The following is a 12,355-nucleotide window of genomic DNA, read 5'->3' as shown; positions in this document are numbered from 1 at the left end:
TTTGAACACCCTTCTCTCACATGGTAATTGCACCCTGCATATCCCCCAAGTGGAGTTACAGCCACTCCATATTAAGAGGTGATGCAGAGAGCCAACACTCTGCAGATAACCAGATAAAGCATCGAGAGCAGGAAAATGAGCAGGCTAAGAGGCCTGAGAAACCTGGTTGGAAGTCACTCAGACCATCTTTTTCAGGCCAGAGGCCATACATTTTTAAGTTAGGCTTAAACAGTAAGCAGTTTTTATGAATGTGTCTAATGAACAGTTTATTTATTTATTCAATAACCTTTTGTTGGTGTTCAGAGCACAGTTTGGGTGGACAGACAGAAGAGAACCCCCATTCAAGTCTAAAATCTAACAGGGGTGAAATAGTAACACCTCAATCCTGGTTCCCAGATAAAGTGTTTCTGGAAATCCCAGAGGTTGTATGTAATCAATGGTGTTATTTTACCCTCAGGAATTTAATCATCTTCTTCACCACTCCTGCTCTTAGGGCCTCCTCGACAATCTTCAGAGAGGAAGAAAGGGTGCGGCTGAGAACACCTGCAGCTCTCTGAGGGAAGCAGAAAGTAAAGGATGATTGTCTTCTCAGATATGTTCAAGACCTCTAAAAGTTAACAAGGGTGAGGTAAAAACAATCATTAATATTGGGAGTAAAATATGCGGCTTGATTTTAAGAATATGTAATGGCCAAGTAATAGACAGCAAGCACTATCGTTTTCAGCACAGTTGCACGGCAGGCAACCCAAAGGCTTCAAACATGGCCCTCGTCACCCAGAGGCCCAGCTCACTTCAGCTTTCCCCAGGGCCTGCCCGGCCACCTCCGGGGAAGAAGCGCCACCTTGGGAGTGTCTCGGGGCTGACATCGGGCCAACTTCCTGGTTTGATCCTCTGGGTCTTCTAGCTTTTCCTTTCTCTGTCCTGAATCTTTGTCTTTTTGTTCTATTTTCTGGGAGACTTCCAGTTCTCATTTTTTTTTAACAGCAAGCTGTTACTACAGTTTGACTACAATACTACTTTGACTTTTTCTAAGGATATAAATAATATTTATTATTTTTTTCCTATTTCCTAAATCATCTACTTTGTTAAGAGTTGATTTTTCTGTTTATCTTGGCTTTTCTGTTTACGTGTTTGGCTTTCCTGAAATGTCTGGTGACCATCAGCTGCCCAGGCTCATTTATGAAAAAAGCAATAAAACACATTTCAGCATGCTGTGTTCACAGGGGGTCTGTCAGCGAGCAGGTGGAAAGGTGGCACTCCCAAATACTAGACAGCAAACATTTCCTTTCTGGTCTTTCAGTTCCTTTGAAGAAAAGTGCTCGCATTTTACTGCTGAGGGACAGATGCCTGGATGCTGCCTGCAGTTCCCTCATCTCTCACTTCTGCCCTGTTGTACCTGGTATTTTGAAGTTTCGATTTTCTCCGGGGTGCTGCAAGGCAAGCCTGCTATATGCCCAGCTGTGTTCCCCTCAATCTGTGCTCTATGCTAAGGTTCCTCCAGCTCTCATTAATTCCCACTCTTGCAGCACATTTCCATCTTCCATAAACTACTTACCCACTGGTGTCCTCTTACCTGTTCACTTCATCAATGTGGGGTCCTACTCCCCCCCACCATTTGCCTTTAGTTTCATTTTAATAAGGTCTCCAGAGGGAGAAGACATAAACTTTTGTATTAGCATATGATCAATCTTGTTTCCCTAATCTGCTTCCCACAGGTGCCAGTACAGCTCCCTTTCAGGCCCAAGACAGTGGGGAGAGCACCCTAAGGAACGATCTAATTCCCCTCAGAAGCTGCTGCGCTGTTTGACATGCTGGCCAGCACCCAGCTGTGCACATGCAGAGTCCTGGGAAAGTCTGGCCAAGAGAGCCCTTGAAGAGTTAGCAAATAACTAGTATTGGCCTAGCTGTAGGTTAAGACCATCCAGAAAAGCCCCGACTACCCAATGGTGGTCATCACTTTTAGGATCACAGATCTTTTCTGAGGATCTGATAAAAGCTATACTGCCCCTCACCCATGTAAATACACATGCACTAAGAATTTTCTACACAATCGCAGGGGTTTCCAGGGAACTGAAGACCTACCACATATCCCTGGAGCCCAGGTTAAAAACCCTCATTCTATAATGTCTGGACAGACTTCAGGAGAGTTAGGCATGCTGGCTCCAAACAGGACATACTGGATCCACTCAGAACCTTTACTATAACCCTATGACCACTGAAGGGCTGGTTTCCCAGACCTGCCCTGGATGTGACCTTAATTGTTTTTCTAGGCTTTAGGGTCCTGCCCTAATATGTAGAAAAGTTGAGGTGATTCCTGATGTGAGTTTTAACACAGCCTAGGATGATGGCAAATAGCTTCTTGAACCATATTAATGTTTTCCTGATGCACTGTGCTAACCATTGGCCTTCTCAGTCTTATCCAGATGTCAGAAATAGACATTAACAAAGCCATTCCAGCATGTATCTCCAAGGGGGCTAAAACCATCATGTGTAAACAACCCCTGGGATCACGGGCTTGAAAGACTGAGTTTGGTTTTGTGGATTATGGAAAAAGAGAGTCTACATAAAATCACTTGGCCTGCTCCATTTGCACAAGGATGTGCTGAAATAGGACAAATCAGACAGGACACAATATATTTCCAGACCAGACAGGAAAGGGCTCTGGACTCCAGGGGGCTTTACAGATAAGAATGGGTGGGGGTTACCAAGTCCCATGAAGCTGTAGGCAAACTTGATGTTTATATTGATTATAGGCGTCATTCTGAGGAGGATGTCGTCCTGTACCTCATAGTGTTGGCAGAATCTCAAAGGTAAGACAACTTCGAAAGAGTAAGATGACTTAATATTAAAATGAAACAGAAGGAAAACGAGAGAAACTGCTTCTGGATTTCTCTGGGAGAATCTTACTGTCAGGATTCCTCCATCCTGGCTGTTCAGTAGAGACATGCACCTCCTGCTCACTTCCGTGGCCCAAACCTGCAACAGTGGGGACAGGGAGGAGGAGATTTGAATGCTCGGTCTCTGGATCTTCTACGGAGCGCCCAGAGAGCCCTCGAATACAACTGGCCACTCCACCTGTTCCCCAGCGTTCTTATTTGTTGTGGTGTATGTCTCCTCTAACTACAGGGCAATACCTTGAGGGTGGGATTACATTTTATTTGACTTTGGAAATACAGGACCTAGCACTGTGTTTGGCATGTCCTGCACACTCAGCACTCAGTTTTCTGAATGAATATCTGACCTAGTGACTCATCTGTCCCTCAGTGAAGCTAAGTGACAGAGCATCCACCCAGCTTTCCCTGCTCCCACGGCCAGTGTCAGAGTCCGTGGGCTTCTACCGATCTGTGAGAATGAGAAAGTTCTATGCCACAGAATGTGTTTAGGTTGTTCCAGGTTCCAGGTAGGGAGAAAAGAATATTATACCTCAGAGACAAAGGGGGACTGAAGACACAAGTTCATTAGGAGTCCCAGGAGCATATACATGATGTCTCTAAACAGGTCCACATCCTCCTCACACCGGGCCTTTGGAAACAAGACAAGGTAACTCATGACCTTTCTGCCTTGCAGCTTTTAAGTCATCTCTTCCCCTTGGCAATGGTCTCAGCATTGCTCAAACTCCCTAATTGTCCATGTCATGAACCTAAGTGATGGTGGAAGATTGGAGACCAGTCTGAGTTAGTGTTAGTCGAGGAGACTCTCAAGGAGTCCCTTGTGCCTCTGCCATGTGACTATGGTTCAGCCTGGGCCTGTGTTTAAACAGTATAGTGAGCTGCTCAAACAGGTGGTCAGGCCAACGCCACCAGAAAACCCTTGCACCCTCTGCAGACTGAATAAGCCCTGATGAGGAGGACTTGTTAAGGCCAGCTACCCATAAAACTTGTGGTTACAGAAGGCATAAGCCACTGGGTCCAGCACCATCAAACAGAGTTTTTGGAAAAGCTAGCTAATTAAGAAGCCAACACTCCTACAGCAGGTAAAAAAAAAATCAGCTAAAATACCATGAGGCCCAAGCAGGCATCTCCAAATTCTTCAGAGGCTGACATCTGTCTTCGGGTGGCAGCCTCAGCACTGAGGTTTCCCATGATGGCAATACACTGGCTGAGAGCTGAGGTGTTGGTTACCGTGGGGTCTCTTTTCTAAAAGTGAATCAAGAGAAAGCACATGTGCAGAGAGCAGGCACACGGTGCCAGCATAATCTCAGGGGCATCCCTCGTTTACCAAATTGCCCGGGAACCAGAGAGTGCAATGTCCCACGGGGGCATCGGTGCGGTTGTGCTGGCACAAGGGTGGAGGCACACAGGGGAGACCCCAAAGCACCTTAGTCTGGAACAGAGAGGCCTTGGGCTCAATCGTGGGGTTACCACCAACCAGCTTGGAGAACACGGGCAGTCCCATCCATTCCCAGAGCTTCTATTTCTACATCTGAAACACTGGGCTGTGGACATGCAAAGGGCCCTGAAACGTCAGTGGCTCACTAGGGAGAGGGAGAGTTGAAGCACACTCTCCTGTACACTCCCATCCCCTTGCTGTGTTCTGCCTCATCAGCTCAATCCCCGTACTTGCCCTCCTGACCAGATGACTTCTATTCAGGGGACAGGGGTGCACATGGCATTTGGATGAGACTTAGGGTCAGAGGGGGACTGATGAACACTGACACACTCTCTCCACCTTCATCTAAGATGCAGAGTCCACTTTCAGCTTTTTCTGCCCTGCAATAAGCCCTGTCCATCTGCCTTCTCCACCTGTCCCAACTATGGTCGTTTTAAAAACTAAGAATTGTGTACATTGAAGCTGTGAATAAACAACAAATCTGAGAGACAATAGGAGTTCTGGAGTACAAATTGTGTTTCAATGACTCTGCCCATGCTTCTGAGAGTCTGTCATAGAGGATAAAAATGGGGACTTGCTCACCAGAACGCCTGTGAGTGCCGGGAGAACATCTGGAAGGTTGGCCTGGAACCAGACTTGGAATCTGTTGAGAAAACATCAGCCATGGCTTATTTCTACATTGTACAAACTATAAGATAAATACAGTGTCTCAGGTAATGGGATGAAGATTCGTAAGCTCTGGGTCCCTTTGATTTGCAGTGTGCCTGGGTTTCATTCTGAAACAAGAGAATGTCCTTAGGTAGATAACGTGACTTCGACTTCTCTGACACTGAAGGATTGCCTCGGACGTTAAATGACAGACCTCAGACCTCAGAAGGCAGCACTCGTGCAGAAATTGCTGGAATCCATAGGCTTCTGCCATGCTGACCTGCCCCGGCCCCCACCCTCCGCTGCCTCTGAGTCTACACTCTGAGCTGCACAACAGGAAACACAGTGCAAGCTGTTTCCTTGTCACAGCCAGGAGGAGGCCCAGACACATACACGTCTGTAGATGCTACAGCAGCTAGTACATTCCCAGCCGGTGCCAAGGGCTGTCTAGGAGCACAAGCAGCTCTCTTTATGATCATTTCTAAGCAAGATGTCCTAAAATTGGTGAGGAAATTAAAAACAAACAAACAAACAAACAAACAAACAAAATGCACTGGAAAAAAACCACTTAAGAAATATGAAAAATGTAAGACCTTTACTGTGTTCCCTAGCAACTAACCAAAAAAGGCGGGTTTGGTTACCCATAATGCCACTGGTAACCCAAGGCGAGCCTATGTTTTACTGGGCATTCTCTCTCTTTCTCACTCACATTTACTCAGTACACATTTGCTAGGCAGTTCCCATTCGGTGCTGATTAAGGGGAAGAAGCTTCTCCAACACACAGTAGACTTGCTTACTGTGAGAGGTACTGTTTTAAGTGAGTTACTGCCTCCAACCCCATTGTGGACTGGGTCCCTCTGCCCCTAGAGGGATGGGAACAGCTCCTAAGGGCAGCCCTGACCACAGCCCCCTGGAAGGCATCAGCCCTCTTACTCAGTGAATCTTGCGGTGCTTCAACAAAGGTTGAAGAAGAAATGTCAATTTCTGTAAATAAAAATTACCCTTCTTCCAGAGCCAAGTCTGTGAGCAGTCCCATGGCTGAGTCGGCCTTCTTATCGGAGAATTCAAGAAATGACACCAGGGCTCCCAACAATCTGCAAGAAACCCATACCAACCTCACAGTGGCTGTCCTCCAATTGACAGTGTTTCCAGCAAGGAGGCCTTGCAAGAGGCCAGGAAGCAGTCAGGTGAAATAGGCCGAAGGAGTGGCCTCGCCATGCCCTCTGAGGGAGCCCAGCTCCTCGCCCACCCCAACGAGACAGACACTCTCCTACTAGAATGGCTCTACCACCTAACGGGAAGTCCCGGGCGTTGAACAGCTTTAACCAAAGTTCACTGATTATCAGATGACAACTTGGAAGGAATCTCTGGTGCTTCTCCATGTAACTCTGGCTTGGCCAAGTTCAATCACATAAATGACATCTAAATGGCATGCTTACTAATCTGCTGATGATTAAAGTAGAAGGGCCCCTAATGAGGAGGTGATGAAATAAAAGATTTCACAAGATTTTGACAGGCTGCTGAATATATTAGATGAAATTTAATACAGTTACACTCAAACTCCTCCACTCAGAGCTGGAAACTCTGTGTAAATCACAGCATGGGAAGACCTGCTTTATAACTGGTTCATATGAAAAAGACTGAAGGGTTATTAGGCAATTACAAGTTCATTATCAGCAAGTAGTTGGTGGAGCTGCCAAAAAAAAAAAAAGCTAGTGCAATCTCAGGATGCACTAGCAGACGAGCCCCAGGATGAAGTCAGAGGCATCTGTCCACCCAGCAGACCTGTACTAGCACCCACAGTGCACTGAGTGCTGTGCTCAGTGCTGGGACACAGCACTAAGCACCTGGTCCCCTACAGCGACATATGTGTGAGGTGATATGTTAGAAATGGACTCATGTAAAGTGGGCACAAAGTCTACCTGGTGGGAGGTGTGGGAGAATGGAGATGAAGATGGCTTCAAAGAGCAGACGACATTTCAGCTGTCACTTGAGAGTGTACTGTTGAGTCAACACCACTTACTGAGCACTACGTGCCAGGCAATGTAGTAGGTTCTCAGGTTACCATGATGAAAAAAGACACTATCCAGCTCCAAGGAGCTTGCTGGCCAGTGTCAGGCACATGGAGATAAGAGTGGAGCATTTCAGGCACAGCGCACAGCAGTCACAAAGGTGACAAGGTGTGAAAGAGCAGAGCGTACTTGGGGACTGCTAGCAGTTCCTGACAGCTAGTGCTTATGGTGTGAGGACAGGATAGGGAACAGTGAGCTGGACAGAGCCAGCTGGGTCATGGTGGGCCTTCTGTGGCCTGCTGGATAGTTTGTAGGACTTTACCCTGCAGGACTACCCATCCTTTACCCTGCAGGACTACCCGTCCTTTACCCTGCAGGACTATGTGTCCCCAGTGTGGTTGGTAGAAAACTTACTTGGCAGTGGTGTGTGTGAGTGTGTGTGTGTGTGTGTGTGTGTGTGTGTGTAGGGGGAGGCAGGTTCTTGAGCCCATTTCAGTTTCTGAGAGGAAGGAGGCTGTATTTAAACAAAGTCCCAGATGATTGCTGGGCACTACATTTCTCAGTAGCTGGAGAACCAGTCTTATAGGCAGTAGTCATTTTAGCATTTTAAGTAGGAAAATCACAGAACAGATATGCACGTTAGATCCATTTGGTGGTACAGCAGAGGCTGGATTGGAGCAGGTAGTGTTGGAGGCAGGAAATTCATTGGGAGAAAATGGGGATTGTCAAGATTAAAGGTTAAGAGACTGAACCAAGGTGGAGGCAGAAGAAGAGGTACAGTGGACAAAGGTGCTCACAAGGATCTAGAAGGAATGCTGGGAAATGTTGGAAAGGAGCCAGAAGGAAAGGAATGCAGGAGATGCTGAGGAGCTAGGACTGACAACATATCATCATCTTACAGATGCAGGGGGAGACATCCAGGGGAGCTCTCAGGATTCAGGCTTAGGCAACTGGCTGGATTGAAATGCTACCTATGAGGTCACAAAATTCAGGCAGAGGGTCTGGTTTCAAAAACCAGTTTGGAATTAGTAAGTCTATGGTACTTGTGCTGTTGAGATGGAGATGTCCAGTGGCAGAGCGTGTTTCCTTCTAGCACTTTTAAGAAAGAGAGATGCTTATAGGCGATAAGTAAGGCCATGGATGACAGAAGGGCCAAGGGCAAGGTCCTGGGATCCCTGGCTTAGCAGGGTGACAACACAAAGGGGACTCAATAAGGAAACCAAGAAGGAAACACCCAGTCAGGGGTAGGAAAAGGGCAAGGAAGAATGACATCAAGAGGATCGAATGCCATCAGGCAGGAACGGGAAAAACAGGCAGAAAAGAGCCCATGAGATAGGGCTCTTGTATTCAGGAGTGCAGGCTCCTGTATTCAGGAGTGTGGGCTCCAGTCACCTACATCTGTGCTACTGGATTACTTAGCAGCTTTTTCCAGGAGGGTTCTGGGAGTCAAATCGCCTGAGGAAAACCAGGATGCCTTTCCTGGAAAAGACCAGGTTACCTCAAGCATGGGAAAGTGGGAGAGTTGATGCATTCTGTAGGCCTTCAATAGACACAACTAAGGCCTCAGTATCGAGAGGCAGAATGGTTTCAGACTGCAATGGGGCAGGCAGTTTGTATTCAGTGAAAGGAGATAATTTTTCATCAATAAAACCCTCCTGGATGGGAGGAACTGCCTTGGGAGGTGAGAACTGCATCCTTTCCTTAGCTGGGGAAAGACGCCCCCGCCCCCCAGTCCATTAGCTACTAGAGTGCCCACCCCAATCAAATTGAGAGAAATATAATGAAAATGCTGGAATCTTTCCTGGAGGCATCATGCACACCATGCAAATATGTGCTGGGATGCCCAAGAGGGGACATGGGTGCTAGGTGGGGCTGGAATGGATTGTTCATAGGTCCCAGGTAACTTCAAGCTTCTGCAAATCCCCATCCCGCTTGCGATTGTATTCCAGTGTTCTTGCTGTCATAAATCACTTATTTTACAGTTAGTTCAGATTCTTCCTTCACCGATTTAAATCTGTTGTCCTCATTCTCAAAGGTGAATGCTAATGAATCTGAATAGCACAGAAGAGGAGCTGGCAGTTTAAGGTCACCCTGGCTTTTGTCCTGGGAGACATAAACAACCAGCCTTCCTAATCCTGTGACAAAATGCACACACTACCTGGACTAAAGAGAACAGGGGGTTCCGTCCTACTCCTCATCTCCTCGTTTGTTAGTATACTTTCTGCTTTGCTCACAAGCTGCTGTTGCAGAAGATGGACCACACATCAGAAAATGATCTACTGTAACCAATAAATGCACTTTTGTGTCAGTTTAGGACCCTGAACAAAAGACCTTGAAGAGAGAAAATGAATATAAAAGTTACTGAATCCACACCATGTGTCAGGCACAACACTAGCTGCTTTTTTAATTTTTACTGTGCTGTGTGCTATTTGCTGGCCAACCCCACAGAAACCCTAGAGATGCCAGAACAATTTTGCCAATCAGAGGTGGCATGGGACACAATTCTGACCAAAGGGAAACAAAAGCAGTGGTCTCTCTTGATAAAGGGGACAGATCTGGCTGGTGTTCACCTGTCCTAAAGAGGAGGTGGTGCTTGGAGTTGCAGCAGCCTGTGTGGTCATGAGGGAAGGGTCAAAAGGAGGACAGAAACCTTGATTCTGACATCTTTGCGCCACTCAACCAGCTGTTGCCATCTTTAGTCTCCTCTGCTATATGAAGAAAACAAGACCAGCTTGTCTGGGTCGAGCCTTCTGTAGACTGCAACAGGAAGATGTTTAACTGGCATGCATGCCTTTCTCCTCTAAGCTTCTTCATAAGCCTGTTAGAGACAAGCAGAGGATCTGGGCTCAAGACTGCTTGCATCTAAAAACCTAGTTTTTTCCATGAAGCAACACTGGCCCTTGCTTGGTCCTGCCGATGTACACTTTGTCCTTCAACAAATGATACAGAGGAAAGCGTTCTCGGAGGAATGTGGTGTGTGTGCCTCTCTATGAGGTAATGGAACCTGTGTGCATCCCTGTCCTGCTTAAAACCATCTCATTTCACTTCAGAGAACACATTCCATCTCTTTCTGGTTTAACCGAGGACAGACATTAATGAGAATAGCAGCCATTAAGGTAATAAGCTAATGTTTTTTTTGACTGTCTAAAGAGAGTAGGTAGGACTTCACAGGATGATCATAAATGCCACTCTCCAAGACACTGGAAAAATTTAAATTGAAACTCAAGCAATTCAAAGATAGCTTAGGGGGGGAAAAGCTTCGGATAACTATAGCTACATTTACTCAGACACCAAAACCAATAAAAAACACATGATGAAGGTACTGAGGAAATGACTGCAGAATCATCTGAATGTGGAATGTGCTTTTGACGATTTGACTCTGCAAATGATTCACTTGACTGTGCAGGCCGAGCTTCAGGGGGTTGCCCCCACCTTTTATAAGAGCCACTAGGGCTTGTGACTAGGTCACAAGCTGGGGGCTTAACAAGCACCCATCCTTAGCACACAGCAGGACTCCCCACCTACGTGGGACAGGTGCTGGAGGTCCCACGGACAGTTTCAGATTTGGCCATTTGTCTTACTGGGAACAGAGTGTGGGAGCCTTTAAAGCCTGGAGACAGCTGGTGAGATACCCTCTGTTACCAGCTGCAGTCTCTCCTGCCCTGGTGTGAAATGGAGCAGTAACACTTATCTTGTCTACAGAGATTAAATGAGATAATAATGAAAAGAATCAGAGGCCAAATTCTGTTTTTGGATTATGTAAGAAGCACTTACAATGCAAGCTATAATTATTGCTACTGTTTCTATTAGGTTGAATAAATTACATGAAATTGCCAATATGCACTTTTGATATAAAAAATGGAAATTTCACATGTTCAAACTAGTAATATTTAGGCTGCAGAGCAATGGGCAGAATCACTTTGGTTCAGTGATTTTTTTTCTGCTCTGTTCTGCAGGAACAGAGTGGAGCGTGGACTAAGTTGAAAGGGTAGAATTAAATGGCCTATTTGAAAGTTGGTTCCCAATCTGGTTTTGGGAGTGCTGGCCTTACATGGTCTGCAGGACCTGTGAGATGGAAGCATGCTCAGGAAAAGTGACACTGTCCAGGTACTAGGTTCAGACAGGAGTCTTCCTGCAGGTCCCTATCAGGGAGTGTACCTTTCAAAGGCTCTGTCTGTTATTGGTCCTTAACTAAGTCTGACGCCACTTCTTGTGCCAGAGATATGAGAAGGGAGACAGGCCAGTCTCAACTTGGCAAGTGAGTCTCTGAGATGCTCAGGGAAGATCCCACCAGCAGAGCCTTACCGGGTCAGGTCCAGGTGGCTGATGATCAGGCTCCGGCCATTCTCCGTCTGGGCGAGCTGCAGTAGCAGGGCCAGGCTCTGCTCCTGGATGGTCAGGACCCCCGAGGCCAAGAGGGAGGGCAGCAGCCTGCCTGAGTCAGGGTGTGTCACAAGCAGGCGCTGGTTTTCCTCTGTCAAACACAGGGATCATTCACCTTGTGCACATCATGACAGCAATTAAACCAACTCAATTCTTCTCTACTCATCTGAGAGGCAGGGCAATGAAATGTAAAGACATAACTCTCTGGAACCAAACTTCTAGGTCTGAATGATAAGGCAAATGACCTTAGCCTATCTAACTCCTGTGTGCTTCCATTTCCTTATCAGTGAAATGGGGAAGGTGACCAACCTAACAGAGCTGTCCTGAGGATTAAACGAGTGACCATAGGGTGTGCTTACAGAAGGGACTGGCGCAAATACATTAGCTACTATTATTCTTGTCAAAGGCTCCTTGGTATATGTATCTGGAAATGCAAGGAAATGAAAAGAAATCAGCTGAACTGTGGAATATCTTTAGATCATCAACTTTCCTATAATGGCCAAAGCAATCATTGAGTTCTTTCTGCAAAATCAGACTGTTCCCCAAGAACATTCATTACTAAAGCCTGCCCCCTCCCAGACTATAAGCTGTTTCCAGGGGAGTGGCATTGGATTTACCCCCTCACCTGGGTCCAAGTGTGTGAATTGTTTGAGGGCAGGCAGGGGAACAGCTGGAGTGTGAGGCTAAGCTATGAAACAGAGCAGAGTCTACATAGTTTTTTCTTATACTGGAAAACAACTGAAATAACGGAAGGAGAATAAATCTGAAAATAAAAGTCCCTGTCTTTGTGCCCCCTCCAGGTAAGCTCATCCTGAGAGGAGCTATTGCTCACCCCTTGAATGAACAATGTTAAAAAGGTTACAGTCACTGGATGGAAGGGGAGGCACTGGATGAAAATGATGAAGGGACTACCCAAAGAACATTCATGCATGACCCATGGACACAGACAGTGATGTGGGGATTGACTGAGGAAGAGGAGATGG

General features: G+C 46.5%; 1 protein-coding gene across 3 annotated transcripts in view; it reads right to left on the bottom strand.

The window, feature by feature from the left end:
* TTC12 (tetratricopeptide repeat domain 12) overlaps positions 1-12,355 on the bottom strand; it is a 46,616-nt gene that overhangs the window by 3,273 nt on the left and 30,988 nt on the right. For all 3 annotated transcript variants that reach the window (XM_045836392.1, XM_045836402.1, XM_045836384.1), the window contains 7 exons: positions 11,295-11,463; positions 5,979-6,071; positions 4,912-4,972; positions 3,999-4,136; positions 3,424-3,522; positions 2,908-2,976; positions 452-553 (listed from right to left, as the gene is read on the bottom strand). In XM_045836392.1, coding sequence (XP_045692348.1) covers positions 452-553; positions 2,908-2,976; positions 3,424-3,522; positions 3,999-4,136; positions 4,912-4,972; positions 5,979-6,071; positions 11,295-11,463 — 731 coding nt within the window. The remainder of the gene's footprint in view (positions 1-451; positions 554-2,907; positions 2,977-3,423; positions 3,523-3,998; positions 4,137-4,911; positions 4,973-5,978; positions 6,072-11,294; positions 11,464-12,355) is intronic.

This window comes from Phyllostomus hastatus, unplaced genomic scaffold (genome assembly GCF_019186645.2).
Source record: "Phyllostomus hastatus isolate PE091 unplaced genomic scaffold, TTU_PhHast_1.1 phas_contig_113, whole genome shotgun sequence".
NCBI lineage: Eukaryota > Metazoa > Chordata > Mammalia > Chiroptera > Phyllostomidae > Phyllostomus > Phyllostomus hastatus.
This window is presented reverse-complemented; position numbering and strand designations above follow the sequence as displayed.